Raw genomic sequence first — 21,818 nt, 5'->3', positions numbered from 1 at the left:
CAGGTCAAAATTCGTGTCAGATCCTGTGTCTAGGTGAGACATGACCTTTGACACGATCTAAATGTCTCAATAGAAGAGCAGGGAGACAACATACAACCACCCTGATTGTATAAGTTATATTGTATTAACATACTCTACCATACAGATTGTATAAGTTATATTGTGTTAACATACTCTACCATGCAGATTGGACAAAATGACATTTTATTCATTAAAACAAAGTTACATAGTGCCGCTTTAAATATATATATTCATTGACCCTGTCCAGGACATTTCACAAAGCGGCGAGCTGGGAGAGAAACGCTAAATTGACAAATGACCAGATAAAAATAGATCAAATCGGTTCACACCGACTCTTTATTGTGTTTTCCTATTACAAAACACGTAGGAATGCAAAACACCCAAATAGAATGTTTTGATAAAAGAATAGATAAAAAACAGGAAAGGAGCAACAATGACATCATTGGAAACCCTCTTCACGTCTATCCATTTCAGGGAATTTATTTTTTATCTTCTATTAATTGCTCAATACTAAAAAAGATGATTGTGAGTCCACTCCCCTTTATATACAGTATATTTATAGTATTTAATGAGACATGGATGGGAGGGAAGGGGAAGCCCATGTGGGGAAAGTCTCTCTAGTCATAAGATCCAAGGCCATATTATCTATGGTGCATGTGGCCATAACCCATTCAATCCGGGAACGCATATACTGTGTCATTTTAGATTTGAGCTATAACTATTATATTATACTTTGGCTATTCAAAAATAGCAGATCTACAAGCTCATAGCGCGGCACCGAGTGCCGCGCTACGAGCTTGTAGATCTGCTATTTTAGAAAAATCGTGAAAATGTGTGCAAGTCTCTGAATATATATATTTTTCAAAAACGAACATTTGTAACTCAAATCTTTGCTTATGGGGGAACAAAATATTTGACAAATGTTCACTTAAAAAAATATGTATATTCAAAGATTTGCACAAATTCTCAAGATTTTAAAAAAAATAGCAGATCTACAGGCTCGTAGCACGGCTTGTAGATCTGCTATTTTGGAATAGCCAAAGTATGAAATATAGATAGAGGGGTTGAAATGATTGTCTTATTAACACATTTTTGCTGGGGACCCCCTGGAAGCCACCCAAGGACCCCTGGGGGTCCCCAGGCCCCACTTTGAGAACCAATGGTCTATGTGACTTTTGAGTTACAGGGCAAGGACACTGCATTTCAACCTGAACCATTGTATTGTGAGGAGGACGTGCGAAAATCTGACATCTAAGCCGTCCCTAATAGAGAGATGACTCATGTGCAGAATAGATACTGTACATTACAGGCTGAAGGACGTGAACATTTACCACGTAGTTCAGTGATTCTCAACCTTTTTTTTTCAAGGACCCACAGTTTGGTATGCATTAGGCCACGGATCACCATTTCATACGATTTTCTTAAATTTTTCTTTTAAAAAAGATTTTTATTTATATTTTTTTACATTTTGTTTTTTCATTTCGACGATATAAATGAGAAAAAACGAAGGAAAGAAAGCTGGACATTTTATAAAAAACAGCACCTAAGTCATTTTAACATCATCCTTAAATTATATTCCATGTTAAATTTCCATTTTTAATCTCTGGGACCCCAATCTAGGAACCAAAATGGTTACAGACTTAATAAGCGTCCATTTGGTTCCTATATTATCAATCATTTATCTGGGGGACCCTCTGGAACCCCCTCAAGGAACCCCCTGGGGGTCCCCGGACCCCACTTTGAGAGCCACTAGTGTAGTAGTATAGCTGCATATCCAGTGTGTTGATGAAGGGTCGTTGTCTGCCATCAGGGTCTGTCACTCAAGCCCAGGGTGGTGATGGGATTCTCATAACAGGGACCTTCAGTTTGGGGTGCTGTTTGACGCTATCACGCGCACACACACACACACACACACACACACACACACACACACACACACACACACACACACACACACACACACACACACACACACACACACACACACACACACACACACACACACATTTTACTTCATTAAAAAGCTTTACAAATTTTATTCATATTTTATCTGGAGACGGTACGTCATACTCCTTTTCAAACAGAGATAATTAACAAGAGCTCTTTCATAAAACAGGAGCTCTTAGATAGTTCAAGGTTTCTTCGGTGAGAAACGCTACATTGTTTAAGGCATGACGTGAAATAAATATAATTTTCACATGGGTAAAAGCATTGTAATAAGCGTTCTCCCAGTACAGGTTAACTCTCATATTATAAAATATAGCCTAAATGTGGGACTGACAGGCAGATATTGTAACTGATTTACAAACAACTACTATGCCGGGCCAGATATTATACCTCTTATCTCCATATTCTGACTTTTTGTGTTATTTATTTCGTAAATTAACGCCCTACTTGATCATACTACAGCGTCACGCAAAAGCATCAAAAGTACCAGATCCACAAGCCAATGGAGCTGTTACATCTGCTACTTTTTCTGCTTTTGAATTTGAATCCTGAAAAGTACACAGTTTTGGACATTATGTCCAAAACTTTTTTTTATGAGGCAATATGTAGGTGAAGATGTGAGCAGTGGTGTAAAGTAACTAAGTACATTTACTCAAGTACGGTACTTAAGTACACTTTTGAGGAATTTTTACTTTACTGGAGTATTTCCCATTTTCAATACTTTTACTTCTACTCCACTACATCCCAGAGGCAAATATTGTACTTCTACTCCACTACATCCCAGAGGCAAATATTGTACTTTTACTCCACTACAATTATTCGCAAAGTTTAGTTACTTTTCAGATATAAATGATTATATTATGAAACACACATTAAGCACTTTAGCCCTATTTTATACCTAGGCTATTTGAAAATAGATCTACAAGCTCACAATGCGTCACGATGCGATGCGTTGTGAGCTTGTAGATCTGCTATTTTCATATATTTTAGTACTTTTACTTTTGGTACTTTAAGTACATTTTGATGCCAATACTTTTGTACTTTCACTCAAGTACATTTTTAATTCCGGACTTTTACTTGTAAAAGAGTACTTCTACATTGCAGTATTGATACTTTTACTTAAAGGGATACTTCACTTTAGGGCCGGGGACACATTTAAAAAAAATATTAAAAATAAATGAAAAAAGTTATGGAAAATTCATGGCCCCCTCACGCATTAGAGTGTCCTACTAATGTGTGAGGGGGCCATGAATTTTCCATAACTTTTTTCATTTATTTTTAATATTTTTTTTAAATGTGTCCCCGGCCCGAAAGTGAAGTATCCCTTTAAGTAAAACATTTGAGTACTTTTTCCACCACTGGATGTGAGTACCTGGATTGTGTCGTAGTCCGGGGCTACGCTGGAGGCCCTCAGGGCACTGTAGGTGTGTTCCTCTTTTCCTTTCAGCTCCAGGTGCTGAGAGACGGGAGAGGAAAAGAGGAGTCAATTCAGAGAGACGGGAGAGGAAAAGAAGAGTCAATTCAGAAAAAATAAACTAGAGGGTGGCAAAACAACGTAACCAATTACTTAAAGTAATACTAGGTAACGTTTTCAACAAAACTAAAGTTAAATTGTATATCTTTTGCGAGTGGCAAAAGTTTCACAACACCCACTCCGTGAATTTCACCCCCGGAAGCCTTTTATTTATATATTTTCTATTGAAAGTGGACTGGGGGGACTTTCCCGGGGAAATGACGTTCCTGGCCAACGTCATGACGTCGTGGCCGACGTCCCCAGGAACTACCGCAACGGTTTCCTGTTTGGCCAGGAACTACCGCGCTATAACAAAAAGGAACCTCACGCTGATGTTAAGATAATGTAGGATTGGAAGATCGAAAAAGAACAGAAAAAGAAAGCACAGCTCATGGTAACTAATGCTCCACTGGCTAAGAGAAACGATCCGTAGATAGTATAAAACAATTAAAAGATCGCTTTTTGAAACGCTTCCGGCTTCCGGTGAAAACGAATGGAATTCTGGGTAATCGAGGATTACGGAAATTGTATGCAGTGACGGTAGTGACCAGCAGAGGTTGCTAAAAATCGTTATTTGGGATTCTGCATTGTATAACTTTAAAGGAGTAGTTCACCCTAAAAATTACTTAGCAATTACACACCCCATGAAGCCTTGAATTCATGGAGATTTTTTTAGTTTTTGTCCCATTCCTAAGCCAATAATTTGATGACCGGCCAAGTCTCCTATTGACCGATGACCCGATTTAAAATCAACTTAATCTGCAAAAACAAAATCAGAGGAGGAGAAAATATGCACAAAAGAACTGAATTTGAGGTTAAATGTGAACGCTAGGGGGTGCTCCCCTTGGACCCCAAATGACGACCCTGGAGAGGAGCATTTTACATAGGTGACATTGATGTGTCAAATATTGCCTGTAAACCTCTTTTCCCTCTGCTTGTACTTGGACATTGACCAAAAAAATGTGAGTTGAACATTCCGTCTTGTTCAAACAGAGCCGTGCAGGAGCGGGCGTGTGTAAATACATTACAGAATACTACAAACGGCATGGTTCCTGGTCGCGAGAGGAGTTGATGTTTGCATCGATGTTGATTGGCTCTAAATACCATATAAAATTACCACAGATTATTGTTTGACAGAACTCAGGCCTGTTTCACTCTTTGGGGAATTGCTGGTAAGCCTCTTCAGCTCATATCAGTTCATATAGAATTTACGCTAAAGGTGGAAGATCAGTGTTAAAGTAAAGGATGAAGGAATGCTATTTTTGGCATGCTTGTTGCCAATTTGTTGCTACATTCTGATTACATTGTTGAGGAGAAACTAGAAAGCCACTGCATACATACAGTATACATGCAACATGCTCTCAGAATAGGCCTATATATTCTGATAATCTCAGATATGTGGCAGAATTCAAAGAATAAGGAATTGTTATTCCGAAATGAAAGACAAATGCCACACTATACGTCATAGTCACACAACAATCACCATAGCCAAAATGTAGATTTTTTCACCTTTTTCCTATCTTTACCAGTGAGCTGTCTTAACCTTGTTATGTCTGTCAAGCTAATGCTTCTAATGCTAATGGGATCGATTAGTCACCCCGTGGAGACTTGAATTCATGGATATTGTTTTGTTTTTGTCACATTCCTAAGCCAATAATTTGATGACCGGCAGCGGTTCCGATATAGGAGACACTAAGAGTCTCCTTTGTGTCTCCTACCGGAACCACTGCCTACCGGTCCACTGGTCATCAAATTATTGGCTTAGGAATGCGAAAAAATATCCATGAATTTTAGTCTCCATGGGGTGACTAATCGATAGAATGCAAAGATTGCTTTTGGGTGAACTATCCCTTTAAGCCACATAGTTGTATTAAGCGTTGGCTATTCAAAAATAGCAGATCTACAAGCTTTGTGCGGCACTTTGTGCCGCACGAGAGCTTGTACACCTGCTATTTTTGAACATTTAAAAAAAATCTTGAACGTGTTTAAAAAAGTTTTGAATAATTTTGAATTTTTTAACAAAAAATTTCTCTTCTGGGGGGTCCCTTGCACAAAAAGTTTTCCGGATGGGCAAGTCTGAGGCCAAAGACATATCATTTTGGGGGTCCTTGGCACAAAAAAAGTTTGAGAACTACAGATTTAGAAGGCATTTGTAGAATCGGCCTCAGGTCTTGATGCGATGCCAATTCCATTCCCGTTTAAAACGTACAGAGAAACACAGAATTCCCGATGAGGAGGACCCACATCAGTAGTGACTGTGTGAGTCTACGCTGTCCTGTGTCTCAACTTTCCTACTACTGGCTGTGTGAGCAAGGCAGAACGTCAGCAGAGGTCCCTGTTGCATTACGTAGTCATGCTACAGTAAAAGTGTGTGTGTGTGCGTGTGTGTGTGTGTGTGTTAGTCATGGTGGTACTGCTGTTGCTTAACCAGGAAGACGAGGATGCCAGCCAGACACCACTGTGTGTGTGTGTGTGTGTGAGTAGAGCGTGACGTAGCATGAATCTGCAGATCTTATCAGGCCGGCGTCACAGTGAATGTACAGTGTGAGGTCTGATAAATACATTAATAAATAAACAGTAGAAATAGATTATATATTTAATAAATAAGGGTTTGTTTTTACAGCTTGGTTACAAATGTAAACTGCTTGTGTTCATATTTGGAAGCCTCTGTATGTCCATACATTTGTTGTGAAAGGCCTGCAGATTGCAGGAATGCCCAAGCCAAGAGCTGATAAGGCATTGGCTACATTCTGTTCAGTGTCTGTGATAATAGTCGCCACATATTATGGATGAGACGATGCTTCCTGTATCCATGATCTGTATCCTGAAACACTTATTGTTGAGTTTCCCAAGTTTGTGCAGCTACTACTGTTTGTGTTCAAGAATGTCTTGTTAAATGTGAACGCAAATACAGATGTGTGTGTGTGTGTGTGTGTGTGTGTGTGTGTGTGTGTGTTCTCTGAATAAAAACTTTCCACATACCTTCAGTCTTCTGGAAAGCCTTGACGGAGAGGGAAAAAACAACCCACAAAGACATTTATGAATAACTTTTAGTGAACGCTGACATAATACTCTGTACTAGGTCAATGATGTTATGAGTTTGAGTTGTGAAGCGATTGCAAAACTATTGTACAAATTAGTGTGTGTGTGTGTGTGTGTGTGTGTGTGTCTGTCTGTCTGTCTGTCTGTCTGTATGTCACTCTCTCCATGGTGACTCAATGCACTGCATCATCATCACACATCTAACTCAGTATATGACATCATTTTGAGGTCAAATATCAAGGTCAACGATGGGCCACGCTGCTCAAATCTGCACATCTCCAGATTATAATACACAGTCACAACCTCAGTGTTCATTCAACTCTGAGAGTGTACAAAATGGAACCAAATGCAGAGGTGGAAATTAACTAAGTACATTTACTCCAGTACTGTACTTAAAGCGGCACTATGTAACCTTTTTTTAATGAATAAAATGTCATTTTGTCCAATCTGTATGGTAGAGTATGTTAATACAATATAACTTGGGGTGGTTGTATTTTTGTCTCCCTGCTCTTCTATTGAGACATTTAGATGGTGTCAAAGGTCATGTCTCACCTAGACACAGGACACACATTTTGACCTGATGGGTCAAGATTAAATGTATCCCCTGAGCAAGCAGGCAGGCTCTATTAGCTCAATGGTAAAAATGTCAGCACTTGCGCAGTAAACCGGTTTCAAATCCGGGGTAGAAGAGAAAAGTTACATATTTATAACATTTTCAGTATTTTTACTTCTACTCCACTACATCTCAGAGGCAAATATTGTACTTTTACTCCACTACAATTATTTGAAAACTTTAGTTAAAGGTAGGGTAAGTGATATTTTTTGGTTAAAACAAATAGTATTTTGTTAAAAGGTTAAAGCACTATATTCTCATAGTAATCATTGCTATAGAGTGTTTGTTCAGTAACAGGAGTCTCCCTGTCTCTCCAGCTCTTTAATAAACAGAAAATACATTTTCCGGTAGGTGTCAAAATCTCAGCCAATCAGGAGAAAGTACCCATTTATCAGCTTCATTGTCTCCGCCAGGCCGAAAGGCATGGCGAGAGAGTATGTTTTCGTCCCTGTCCGTCCGTCCGTGTGTCCGTCCGTGTGTCCGTGTGTCCTGTCTGTGTGTTAGCAGCTAATCTCTGGCACCGTTGGCCCGGTCGCTGCAAAACTGTGCACACACACTCCCTGGATGCCAATTCAGAACCTCTGCCCCACATTTTTCACATGGGCCTGTTATAGCGCCACCTGGAGGCCGATGTGTCCTACAGCTTTTAATTAAACGTCATGCAAATCGGTACACAGTATCTTTATAGTCATGTGATCAACCCGGATCTGTTCAATTACCCATATTCCATCCTCATTGGCTAAGGTTGGCTTCCAAAGTTTGCAGGATTGGTTAGTTTTGAACAAACTGCCTCAAATCATGAACGCAGCTTGCCATTTCCATAAAATTGCACACGCACATTCCCACTAGGCCGAGGAAGAAATGCCACTTAAAACTTTTCAAATCAGCCTCATGGTGGCGCTATAACAGGCCAATTTGCATTTTTAACTATAACTGCACCGATCTGCGTGAAACTTTGCACGCATACTCCCTAGAGGCCAAGGAAAAACATCTGCACTGCATTTTTCACATCTGCTTTTTACAGCGCCACCAGGAGGCCGACTTATGTCAATAACATTTTTGGATATTAATCCTTCAGATTTTATCCAAACATCACGCAAATCGGTACACAGTATCTCTATAGTCATGTGATCAAGACGCATCTGTCCGATATTTCATATTCCATCCTGATTGGCTAAGGTTGGCTTCCAAAATTTGCAGGATTGTTCAGTTTTGAACAAAATGTCTCAAATCATGAAAGCAGCTTGCGATTTCCGTGAACATTTGCACGCACATTCCCACTAGGCCGCGGAAGAAATGCCACCCTTTTCACATTGCCCTGTTATAGTGCCACCAGCAGGTCTACTTTAGCAAAACACATGCCTCAAATCATGAATGCACGCACATTCCCACGAGGCCGAGGAAGAAATGCCACCCTTTTCACATTGGCCTATTATAGCGCCACCAGGAGGCCACAATAACCTACCTGACCTGGCGGAGACCTGTGCTCCGAGGAGCACTTTTTCTAGTTTTTATAGTGTTCCAGTTCCAATTTTGCCTGCTCACTTCTTAGTGTCATCACTTCCAATTTCACTTGTTTAATCTATGTCCTGATTGAGTTCTCTATCCTGTTTGGATAAAATTGGAAATGAAACTGAAACTGAAACGAAAATGCATTTTCTGTTTTATAAAGAGCTGGAGAGACGAGGAGACTCCTTTTACTGAACAAACACTCTATAGCAATGAGTACTATCAGAATATAGAGCTATTTAACACTTATTTTAACCAAAGAAAATCACTTACCCTACCTTTAACTACAGTAGTTACTTTGTAGATTTAGAACATTATTATTACAAAACTTACATTAACAACATAAGCCCTATATATACTTCGGCTATTTGAAAGTAGCAGATCTACGAGTCACATTGTGAGCTTGTAGATCTGCTAGTAAGGAGATTTGTATACATTTTTAAAACGTGTAAAATGGGACATTCAAAACCAGATATAATAAACACTTGGTGTAGTACGAGTAAAACCGTAGTAGCTATAATCATATTAATAATCATAATAATAAAGTAATAAAGAGTGTGTAAATTAATTTCTACTTTTGGTTCTTTAAGTACATTTTGATACCAATACTGTTGTACTTTTACATTGCAGTATTGATGCTTTTACCAAGTAAAAAAAGTGGCCACTGGCCTTACCTGTGACACTTGCCCATAGCCACCACGACAGTCAGAGTGTAGAGGACCAGCAGAACTCCACACAGGATGTAGGGCACTATGGAGAAACACTCACCACTGTCTGGAAGATAAGAAACACACACACACACACACACACACACACACACACGCGCAAGTGTTGAATAGCAGAGACCTACTGTATACAGTTAGGCACTTAACGTGTCTGTCCACCATGAAAATCAATAGAGATCATACACAGGAAAAGGTCAAATGTTTATTTAACTATTGAGTAAAAAAAAATGACCTTGACACTTTGTAGTACAATCACAATGAGCTACTTTATTTGTGGAAATGGCTACGGACAAGGTTAGAATGATGCACCAACATAATCTATAACATAACAATATTTCACATTCAACATATATAAAAGAAAAAAAAAAGTATTGCTTACTGATAACTGAGGGACAGTGAGAGCACATGCACTCCTGTGTAATGAGTTATGATATCACAAGACTTAATGCACACGTACGCACGCACACACATACGCACACGCACGCACGCGCACACACACACACACACACACACACGCATACATTATCTCCACGTTAGCTATACCTTTCTCTGCTTTCAGAAATAACGCTGCTGTACATTAAGTTGATTATTATTCCAAATGACTGTCAGACGTTATGGGTAGAAGGGTGTTATTTTGTTCTGCGTTTTACCCGGAGTGAGGTCGAGCTCCAGGGCGATGGGACGGGAGCGGTGGGACCCTCTGTTGTTTCGGGCTTCACACACGTACACCTGACTGTCCTCCAAGCTGGCCAGCAGCAGGAGACTCTCCCCCTCAGCCGTCCTCCTCAACTGGTGTGGAGGTGGGGGGATGTAAAAAGCTTCATTTTTATGCACCACCATCTTTAGGGCTGGGTGATAATATGACTTCAAACAGTGGTGGAAAAAGTACTCAAATGTTTTACTTCAGTAAAAGTATCAATGCTGCAATGCAGAAATACTCAGTTACAAGTAAAAGTCCGGAATTCTAAATGTACTTGAGTAAAAGTACAAAAGTATTGCTATCAAAATGTACTTAAAGTACCAAAACTAGAAAGTATATTCATTATGCAGAAAGTCCCATTTCACAAGTTTTCAAATGTATGAAATGTATAAAAATCTTTTGAATATAGCAGATCTACAAGCTCACAATGCGTCGCAACGCATTGTGAGCTTCTGGTCGAAATGTACATAGGGCTAATGTATGTTTTGTAATAATAATCAAAATCTACAAAGTAACTATAGTAACTAAAGTTTTCAAATAATTGTAGTGGAGTAAAAGTACAATATTTGGATCCGAGACGTAGTGGAGTAAAAGTATTGGAAATTGGAAATAGTCAAGTAAAGTACAAATACCTCCAAATTGTACTTAAGTACAGTAGGCCTACTTAAGTAAATGTACTTAGTTACTTTACACCACTGACTTCAAATATGAAGATTATTTCAAAGTTTGATTGATTACAATTAACCTAAAACCAGGAAAGCACCTGTGTCGTCTTAGATATTACGTGAGTTGAGTGAGTTTGTAGATCTGTTATTTATTTATTTTGAACACAAATCATCTCTTCTAGGGAGGGAGGGAGTCCCTGGCACAAAACGTTCTCAGATGGGGGGGGGGTCCGTGGTCAAATATATATCAATTTGGGGGTCCATGGCACGAAAAAGTTTTAGAACTACTGATTTAGAAAGCATTTGTGGAATCGGTCTCAGGTCTTAATGGGTTAATAGAACTGTTGGAACTGTTGCCCCCACGACCCTGCTCCGGATAAGCGGTTGAAGATGGATGGATGGAGTATAATACATTGTTAAGTGATTAATCAGACTAATCCATTTAGTCCATTATTTTAAAAAATCTATTCCAATTGTTCCTGTCAATTCGTTGATATATAAGAATTTTCTTTTTGATTATTCGGTTATAAGTCAGTTATTGTTTCTATATATCGGTTTCGATATATTTTTGTTTAATTGCTCAGCCCTATCCATCATACGATGCTGTTGTGCGCCGAAAATAGCAGATCTACAAGATCACTCGTACTTGTACAGTAGGCTATATCTGCTTCTTATGGTAAATGTTGAATGACTTCCTTGCCTTCGAATTAATAAATTCCTGATTCTCTGGTTGTCTTAGTCATTGTCATTTAAAGCTTAATCAATTTCAATGAAAACCGTGAGTCAGACGGCAGGAGAGCTGACATTGTAAAAGGACACAGAATGCACAACACACAGGGTGCTGCGAGGTTAGTTGCAGTGCACATGTTGTCCCATAGAGGGGGCTACAAACCACGACTGAACCAAAGCACCATTTCTGGCATCTTTAGTTCCAGTGTCAGTGGACTATATACAGCAGTGGTTCTCAACTTGTGGATTGGGACCCTAATCCTGTGTGTGTGTGTGTGTGTGTGTGTGTGTGTGTGTGTGTGTGTGTGTGTGTGTGTGTGTGTGTGTGTGTGTGTGTGTGTGTGTGTGTGTGTGTGTGTGTGTGTGTGTGTGTGTGTGTGTGTGTGTGTGTGTGTGTGTGTGTGTGTGTGTGTGTGTGTGTGTGTGTGTGTGTCCCACCTGTCCTCTGTTGTCTATGAACCAGCTGTATCGCTCCACAGGTGGGTTGGCCTCACTAGAACAGGTTAGGGTCACAGCTTGGCCAATCCGAATGGGACCAGGTGGAGTCTGGGTGGCTGTGGTGAATTGAGGGGCAACTGCGAAACAGACAGCGTACAAAAAAACAAATCAGGGTGCCTTTAAAAAAGAAAGTAGCATATCTTCCAAATCAAGACTGCAAGACAAACAGACTTTTTTTTTGCAGACTAGAGAGACCATTTGGAACAGAGGTTCTCAAACTTTTTTCATGTCAAGGACCCCCAAATTGCCATGTATTTGACAAGTGGAAAATAGTTTCTTCCTGGGACCCCCATACAAGACTTGTGACGTTATAATTCCAAACATTCCATTTCCAAGATTTCTTGGAAAAAAAAAGTGCTTGTAGATCAGCTAAGCTAACCTACTGTATGCATGTATGACTAAAGTGGTTAAACTGTTTTGGATGCTACTGTATATTGACATATTTAGCTGGCCTGGGGACGCCCTGGAACCCCTTCAAGGACCCCTGGGGGTCCCCGCCGGCTCCGACGCCACTTTGAGAACCACTGCTTTAGAAAAGGTTCAGGTGCATCTGGGATATAATGTGTCCATTGCAAAATACACAATAACAAGGGGCTTATTTTAATTTGACACCTTCCTGGAAAGGTACAGGCACTCCTGGCTGTGCCACGAGTGCCAAGGAATGCCATCCCTCTGGGGTTTTTTTATTTGTGAACTTCCTGGAAGAGGCATCAGTATTCTCTGTGCCCGGGGGAGTGCCCAGCTCCACCACCTGGGATACCTCTGTTGGCAATGAACTGCCAACTATAAAGAATCTGTGTGTCCTACCTCCCCTGTAACTGTAATAAGAGTGTGAGGAAAGACACAGCCAAGTTCTGACAAGCTCAGCACTTTCTGAACACTGGCAGGGGTACAGAAAGGTTTCTGTATGACAAATGTGTGTGTGTGTGTGTGTGTGTGTGTGTGTGTGTGTGTGTGTGTGTGTGTGTGTGTGTGTGTGTGTGTGTGTGTGTGTGTGTGTGTGTGTGTGTGTGTGTGTGTGTGTGTGTGTGTGTGTGTGTGTGTGTGAAAACAAAATAATCATTAATAATAGACCATGGTCAGTGTGTTAAAGGAGTAGTTCACCCGAAAAAATACTTATTTTCTTTATCAATGACACATCCCATGAAGCCTTGAATTCATGGAGTTTTTTAGTTTTTGGCAATAATTCATCTACTGAGTCTTCTACAGTATAATACTGACCGATGACACGGTCATCAAATTATTGGCTCAGGAATGCAACAAAAACAAAATAATCTCCATGAATTCAAGGCTTCGTGGGGTGTGTAATTGATAGAAACTAACATTTTTTTTGGGGTGAACTACTCCTTTAATTTACTTATTTATCAACACTAAAGTCTCAATGCTTACGAGAAATATGTGAATGCAAAAAGAAATAGAAAATGTGCTCAGAGAGGAGCACAGCATCTATGCCAAGCAGGTGGCATGTTTGTGGGACCTTTTGGTTCCACGTCCCCTTTTGAGGGACAACTGTGATTAAAGGGTAAGACCACTTTGGTAGAGGTTTGGTTTGTGTAGTTAGCTTGCCATGATGTAACCCCAAAGGTGGGCAAGAAATCAAAAATAATTGCTCCATTGATTAGAAATTGATAATTCAAAAATATGCTCCTCATTGACTTACATTGTACGGTAAAACAGCTCTCAAAGTCACTCTTTTAGCACATAAATGAACCCAAACATAGCTGATTCAGACAATATAGAGCATCACCAAACCCAGTACTGTTTTTTTTTTTTATAAAAATGTCAACTTCCTGTTGATTTTAGTATTTGAAGATCTGGATCCGGATCCGCGGATCCAGTCCAGGTTTTCTACTTATTAAAAATGGCAAAATCAACAGGAAGTTCACATTTTTTTATAAAAAAAAAAAAAAAACAGTACTGGGTTTGGTGATGTTCTATATTGTCTGAATCAACTTTGTTTGCGTTCGTTTATGTGCGAAAAGAGTGACTTTGAGAGCAGTTTTACTGTACAATGTAAGTCAATGAGGAGCATATTTTGAATTATCAATTTCTAATCAATGGAGCAATTATTTTTTATTTCTTGCCCACCTTTGGAGTTACATCATGGCAAGGTAACTTCACAACCCAAACCTCTACCAAAGTGGTCTTGCCCTTTAACTGTGACCAGGATTAACTGTGACCAGTTAATCACTTCTTCCCATGCGGCCATGATAAACCTTATTATACAAGTATTGCATTTTTTTGTGACAGGTCATGCCAACTGTCACGCCCAATGCCCATATTTGACCAATCGAAGTTTTGTGCAAATCTCTTGTGCGCAAACTTACTAACTGTTTGACATATTCTGCTAAGTGACAGACAGACAGACGGAGGCGAAAAATTTGTGTCTGAATGAACCAGGCAAACAAGATCCATCAGTTAAGCAAACAAACAAATCAATAACCAGAAATAAAAATACGGCAACCACCCAACCACCTCTTCTCACATTGGACTGTGAGCGCCTGCGTTTGGACGCTGAAGCCCTGGTCCAGTGGGTATCTGACGGAGCAGGTGATGGTGCTGTCGTGGTAGCTGGGCGTGGCTTTGAAGGTCAGGGTGGAGGTCAATGTGATCTGTCCATCCGCCGCCTGTTTGTTCAAAGCAGGAAGGAGAGTTTAAACCTCGTAATGTTTCCCAAATAATTAGCAAATAAATGTCGCAGTTTTTTCCCCCGTTTCCTACATTTAAATAGCAGATCTACAAGCTCACTAGTTTGGCTCCCGGGCAAATGTATAATTTCTCTTTTGGGTCTTGAGCTAAAAACTTTGGGAACCACAAAGTGTAGGAAAATATCCCATCATGTCATATCGGTAATCGGTGAAACCCCCCCCCCCACCCACCCTCTAAAATAATATTTGTATTGTATCGATCTCAAACATCCTATTGGTCAGGCTCTAGCGTGTTTATGCTTAATTATCTAAGAATTATTCCATCAACAATATTGAAATTGATAACCCAATGCAAATGAATCAATCAAACAAACAATTAAAACCATTAGCTAATTAGCTAGAAGGCTATACATATTCATTAATGTATTAATTAGTCAATTATCAATTCATTATTATCAATTAGTGAACCATGAGAAAAAAACAATTAATAACAGCTATAGTCACCGTGTCCATTCGTCCCTCCCCTACGTTCATCCCTTCCATCGGAGGCATCCAGGAGATGGCAGGGACCTGGCCATGGCACGGTACTGGGGCTTTACACTGGAGCCTCACGCTCTCCCCGTCCACCAGGTCCCTTCTGGGGGAGGTGGTCAACTCAGGAGGTGGCGGGTCTATAGCAGAGGAGATGGTGAGAGGTGAAGCCCATAGACTTATATAATAAAAGTCACACCCAGTGTGAAGTGGGCGGTGTGGTCATCACAGTGGTCATCACAGTGATGGAAGCTCACTTAATATTTTTTTTTTTAAGTGCATAGTCCTATTTATAGGTTATTAATGTCATCATGTGTCTCGCTAGCCAATCACAGTGCTGGATAGAGTCAGCCAATAGAGTCAGCCAATCACAGTACAGCTAGGGGTGTACTAATGAGCCAATCACAGTACAGCAAATGTGTACTAATGAGGTGTCCCAACCCCACTTATAGGGGCGGCTACACCGCCCAAAAACTAGAAGTCGGCCCTCCCAACCGTGGTGCAGCCAGCTTTGTCGAGTGTCTACACAAACACAATTGGGGGGGGGGGGGGGGGGCACCTGTCAGCAGGGAGTGTTGGGCGGGAGGAGTAGGACGAAGGCTCTACATCCTCCCGGTGGGGGCTCCTCACTGGTAGGTGAGTCAGTAGGATACAACAGCAGTGACAACATAGAAATGTGTGTGGGGAGGAATCAATTGGCATAACGACTAAATTGGGGGGGGGGATGATTAAAAAAAGAAAGAAAAACATTTAAGTCGGATCTCCCACCTATTCATTTAAATAAAGGTTGCTGACCCAGCGCATGCTCCCCCAGGAGTACACTCTCCTTCAGCATTTGGGGTGTGGATGGAACATTTGAGCTCGAAGCATGCACACTAGGGTTTCAGGCGGCCTTTATGAACAGTATGTGCTAAGCTTGCAATACCAGATTTGGCCACTAGTTCAGGCTCGCTTCAAATATCCTCCGCAGTCCTGCAATGGGGAGCTTGGCAGTACTTCGGGAAGTAGGGGTGCTGGGGGTGCGGCCGCCCCCCCCTCCCCCCAGGTACCGCACCCCCTACCGCCCCCCCATCAAAAAAATAAATTATTTTTTTGATAATAAATCGGTAAAATCAGGCAAAAATAAGAATTAAATAACATAACTCTAACCTAACCCTAATCCTAACCTTAAAACCGAAATAAAGAAACCAAAAACTGGGGAAAAAACGAACCCAATCCGCCCAGAACCGCGCGCGCAGGGGGTCCTCATGCACGCGCGCACCCCTAACCTAAAAGGTCTTCCTGCGGCTATGGAGCTTGGTAAAGCCGAGTCAAGCCTGATTCATACTTTAGTGCACGACGGTGTCAGATGCGACGCTTTGTGAGCTTGTAGATCTGCCATTTCCGACGCGTGACACCGAGCATAAATTAATTTAGCATTCATTAATTTATGCTTCATTGTAAGACATTGTCTTGCACCAAAAATAGCCAATTTAAGCTAGCTTCATACCGGAAAACACACTTGTGAATTTGTAGGGAGAAGCTAAGAGAGATACAGTAAAGAGGGGGCTCAGAGGTGCAGGTCTTAACTGGCATCCAAAATGTTTGTGTGCACCTGCATGTGAGCTAATGTAGACTCCTGTACCGAAAGTGTACTTCAGATCTCCACTGGGACATTCCAGTCTGAAGAAGTAGGTATCGTTGTTGTTTTCCAGGAAGTTATGGAAAACTGTGGTACAGTTCTTCATCCTCAGGTCTCCCGTGAACTCCCCCTGGAAGCCCACCCGGAAGCACAGTTAGAGGATGATACAGTACTAGTACTATTATTTATTAATAAACATTCTAGTTCTCCTACTGTAGCCCCTCCTCCTATTAGACTACAACTACTACCAGTACTACCACAATTGCTTTTACTACTTTTGATCCATAGAATACTGTATTAGTCGTAAACATTTAGGCTAAAAGGATAACACAGGAAAGTCCTGGGGACTCGTTTCCATTGTGGTCCCATGTAATTCAATTCATCAACAGAGCATAGAATATTAACACATTAATACATGTCATCAACAAATACAAATAGCTATATTTACAGAGGAGAAAAAGGAAAAACGGCAGCAGTGTATGACCCCTCATTTCAATGGGGATTCATATCGAACTCCACTTGTAGTTTCCTGATTTTTCAGGCCAGTAAACTACTACTACTACTACTATTACTAGCCTACTATGACTAATGCTGTACAACTACCATGGTTGCCTCTTTTGTAAATAAACCAATACACATGGTTGTGTGAACCCTGGCCACACCAATGTCAGACAGACAGACAGACAGACAGACAGACAGACAGGATCGATTACATCATCACCCTACCATGCACTGCTGAGACGGTAATGAAGTGATTGTGATTCTGACCTTTATACCGTTCCTGATGTCTGGTGTTGTGGAGTTAAACACGACTGAGCCAATCCTACTGCCCTTGCGCCAGATGGCGCTGCAGTTAGGTTGTATGCTCCCGTCAAAGGAGGAGGGGTGCTGGAAGCGACAGGGGACGGTGACACAGGACTCCCTTATAGCCCTGATGCTTCCGGGCAGAACCAGGTTCCACTGGCACAGGCCACCTACAGGTGATGGCATGTAGAAGGACACCTTCTAGTACAGTGGTTCTCAAACCTTTTTCACTTGACTTCACTTTGCAATTTATATTTTGGTCAACCATTTAAACGATACACGCCATGTGCATAAAACATAGCAGTACTAAAACAAAACAACAAGAACAACAATAATGAATTATGTTACATAGTTATGGCTAAAACAGCTATAGGCTGAAAAAACACATTTTCTACAGTTTGGTTACCTCATGACAAACAAAGAAAACAGATTTAAAGGGATATTTCACTTTCAAATAAAATAAACATTAAAAAAAAATATTTTAAAAAAATGAAAGAAGTTATGGCAAAATCACGGCCCCCTCACACATTAGTGACACTCTAATGCGTGAGGGGGCCGTGATTTTTCCATTACTTTTTTCATTTATTTTATATATATTTTTTAAATGTTTATTTTATTTGAAAGTGGAGTATCCCTTTAAGTCTTTCCAAAAAAAAGAAAAACAGAACCCCTCCCCCCTGCAAGGAACCCTGCAGGGCACCTGGATCCAACTTTGAAAACCACTGATCTGCTATATGCATTCTGACTGGTTATAAAGCCCCATGCACGCACGCACGCACGCACGCACGCACGCACGCACGCACGCACGCACGCACGCACGCACGCACGCACGCACGCACGCACGCACGCACGCACGCACGCACGCACGCACGCACGCACGCACCAGAGACTGACCTTTGTTCTACTAATCTCAATAAGAGAAGCCTCTCGTTGTGCAGATGAAGTGAACAATTGAAAAAGGGGAAGCTTTTTGAAGGAAATGACAACCGCACAACCCTGGTGTTCCAGCTGTTGCACAGTCTGGGAACCACTAACCTTGCATCAGATACATGAAGAAAGCAACATGCGTCACAATCACAGCCATCTCTTGGGTCTGCACCGGCTGCCAGGTCTGCCAAGGGCAAATAATAATAATAATAATACGTCGTCATCATAATCATCATCATACACTTACATGTACAGTATAATCACATTTATACACAGAATATTACTTACTTAAAAGAGCTTTACAAGCAACAGGACTGACACATAAATATGGAAACTGTATATGTGATTTTTCAGCTCAAAAGTAGTATCTAAACTACAAATCTTTGTATCATTATTATTAAAAAAAAATTACATAGTGAAGTACCTACAGTTGTATTAAGCTCTGTTGATGGGGTCAAGTTTTGTTTCAATAACAAAATGTGTCTGTGTTGAGATTGATAGTGGGATGTCACGATCTTTTCATCGTTCTGCTAACAGATTCATCGTTTTTACTTTTTATTAAAAAAATTACTCTGCAACCTTTTGTCACATTGTCCTGCCTTCTATGTTAGTAGTTTACTAGTATTCATTGGCCTCCTAGTGTCAGGAAGACCCATTCATTTGAGGCAAGAAGAAATATAAGAAATAGAAAGATCAGTTACCTTTAACGTGTACAGTATGTCCAAAAACTGGAAGATTGGAACGAGATTGGAAGACTGGAGCAAGACTACTACTGTACGATGCAGATAATTGTAGCTGAGAGTGATGCTCATAAAATGTATAAGGGAAGTTGAGTAAAACATTTGCACAACAAGCAAAATGCCGCCTTCCTATTTCTCAAATGTACTGTAGGTGTGTTACACAAAGCATCAACGCCCTGATTGCAGGCTTTTCTGTCCGACATCCCAGATCCTGGCATAGGCCTATTGTACTTTAGGCTATTGATGGTAAAAAACAGCAGAAGATTTCTCTAAATGTCACTTCAAATGAAAACTGGGTAAACGGAGCATCTGTGTCCACAGAGTGGTCTTAGATAGCATCTTTCATTTTGCTTGCAATGGGAGCAAAGGAAAGGGAGGGGAGGTGTGTACTTGGAACTTGCTGTTGAAATGTACTTGAGAGCCTAGTTATATACTGTAAGTTATTTCACACAAGTGACAGAGCACTTTGTTCTCAATTTAGCTCCAAACCATGGCGCCTGTGGGTGATTATCTGCTGACCCATAGCATTATCTTCACCAGGTGTGAATTGATGCAGCCGAGTCCGTCGTATATATTTAATATAGTAGATTTATTCAAATGCAGTTAGGTATACAGCAAGCCAGCATAAGCAGCACATCAGCATGATCCAATTCACTCTCTTCTGTCTCTCGTCCCACGTTATATCAGTTAGTAGACAATACCCTTATTTGTTACTCCATATTTTGTTCTATTCTTCTCACGATTCAAACAGGACATAAACACACATATCATCGGGATCGTTATCTGACATGTATCTGACATTGTCACCCGTTCTTTCACAATTTGTTTGATTAACCCCGTGGTGAGAGGACAACATCTCATTCTCACGGTCAACACTCTAACGTTTGCAGCAATCCCTTCTTCCTGCCAGATTTCCCCAAGCTGTTGCTTCTCTGCCACCCAATTTGGTCTTGATGTTTAGTATATCCTCAAGGGATTCATCAGGAAGTCACAAGCTATCAGTGGTGGATAAAGTACTAATTTTTTTTACTTGAGTAAAGTATACTGCAATGTAGAAATGCTCTGTTACAAGTACAAGTCTGGAATTAAAAATTCACTTGAGTAAAAGTAGAAAAGTATTGGCATAAAAATTTGCTTAGTACCAAAAGTAGAAAGTACTCATTATGCAGAAGGTCCATTTCACAAGTTTTCAAATGTATAAAATGTATACAAATCTTTAAAAAATAAGGTAATATTTTCAAATGGCCAAAATATATATAGCACTGAAGTGGTTAATGTATGTTTTGTAATAATAATCAAAATCTACTAAGTAACTAAAGTTTTCAAATAATTTGTAAGTAGTAGAGTAGTATAATATTTGCCTCTGAGATGTAGTGGAGTAAAAGTAAAAGTACTGAAAATTGGAAATACTCCAGTAAAGTAAAAATACCTCAAAATTTTACTTAAGTACAGTACTTGATGAATGTACTTAGTTACTTTAGCTATGAATACTTAGTACATGCACGTAGTAGAGTGTTTACCAGATTGCAAATACTTTACATTACATTCCTTTTATCCGAGTACTCTTAACTGCCTAGTCATATCGACCTGTACAGCCCTGTGGTTAATGATTTGTGCCTGGGACCGGTTTCTCTGTGGAGGCCTCAACCTCATCCTGTTTCGCCACAACACGCCTCAAGTAGTTTTTTTTAACCCCAGCGTCCGTAGCCTACTCCTGGGGGAAACTTTCAGAGAAAATAGCAGGTCGACAAGCTCACAATCTATTTTCAGGCGATTCAGGCATTTAATGTAGAGCGAACACATAAAATACACTAGAATAGAGCCCTGAGGGACGCCACTCACCAACGCATGGGGTGGTGAAGGGGGCCTTGTCTTGCAGGTCAGCATTAAAACCACAGGTTATGAGGACACTGCAATCAGGTTTAACCCATTCAATCCAGGAAAGAATCTGTGACATTTTAGATTTTAGCTATTATTTATAGCATTTTTTTTCAAAAAACTTTTTAGAACAGTGGCTCTCAAAAATAGCAGATGTACAAGCTCACAACGTGTCACTTTGTGCGGTGCTGCGAGCTTGTATGTGCTATTGATGATTTTTTGTGTGTGTTTGACAACCTTAGAACCCTTTTTATTAACACAAATCTTCTCTTCTGGGGGGTCCCTGGCGCAAAACATTTTCAGATCATTCAGATGAGTGTCCACGGCCAAATACATATCATGTCCTTGGCACAAAAAAGTTTGAGAATTACTGATTTAGAAGGCCAGGTCTAAACTGGGTTGAGAGAACAATGTGACATCTTCTGGACAACAAAGGTTTAAACTCACGTTGAACTCTAAACTGCAGCTAAACTAATGACTATACAAGAGGCCCATTGTGCAAACACATAGACACACACATGCAGACACATTGACAAAACAGTCAGACACACACAGACACTCACCTACCCTCTTACACTAACTGCATATGTTGACACTACAAAATATGTGTGCGCACACACACACACACACACACACACACACACACACACACACACACACACACACACACACACACACACAACACACACACACACACACACACACAC

At 40.5% G+C, this 21,818-nt stretch overlaps 1 protein-coding gene across 3 annotated transcripts; it reads right to left on the bottom strand.

Annotated features, from left to right (window-relative positions):
* Nucleotides 1–1,068: 1,068 nt before the first annotated feature.
* LOC308095357 (B-cell receptor CD22) lies at nucleotides 1,069–19,295 on the bottom strand. 3 transcript variants are annotated; one of them, XM_080442405.1, is made up of 12 exons: nucleotides 19,195–19,295; nucleotides 18,602–18,677; nucleotides 17,489–17,736; nucleotides 16,736–16,892; nucleotides 15,115–15,281; nucleotides 14,448–14,589; nucleotides 11,903–12,039; nucleotides 10,021–10,159; nucleotides 9,320–9,419; nucleotides 6,464–6,482; nucleotides 3,341–3,424; nucleotides 1,069–1,905 (listed from the first exon to the last, which is right to left on the bottom strand). In XM_080442405.1, exons 2-12 carry the CDS (start codon nucleotides 18,648–18,650, stop codon nucleotides 1,828–1,830), a joined length of 1,320 nt encoding a protein of 439 aa, XP_080298531.1. In that variant the 5' UTR covers nucleotides 18,651–18,677; nucleotides 19,195–19,295; the 3' UTR covers nucleotides 1,069–1,827. The 3 variants fall into 3 exon arrangements, with proteins under 3 accessions (XP_080298531.1, XP_080298532.1, XP_080298533.1); XM_080442406.1 differs by having other exon boundaries at nucleotides 16,766–16,892; XM_080442407.1 differs by having other exon boundaries at nucleotides 17,531–17,736.
* Nucleotides 19,296–21,818: the final 2,523 nt, after the last annotated feature.

Source organism: Gymnoscopelus braueri, assembly GCF_963280865.1.
Source record: "Gymnoscopelus braueri genome assembly, chromosome: 11".
Classification (NCBI taxonomy): Eukaryota; Metazoa; Chordata; class Actinopteri; order Myctophiformes; family Myctophidae; genus Gymnoscopelus; species Gymnoscopelus braueri.
Note: the sequence above shows the minus strand (reverse complement) of the source record. Positions and strands in the feature narration are given on the sequence as shown.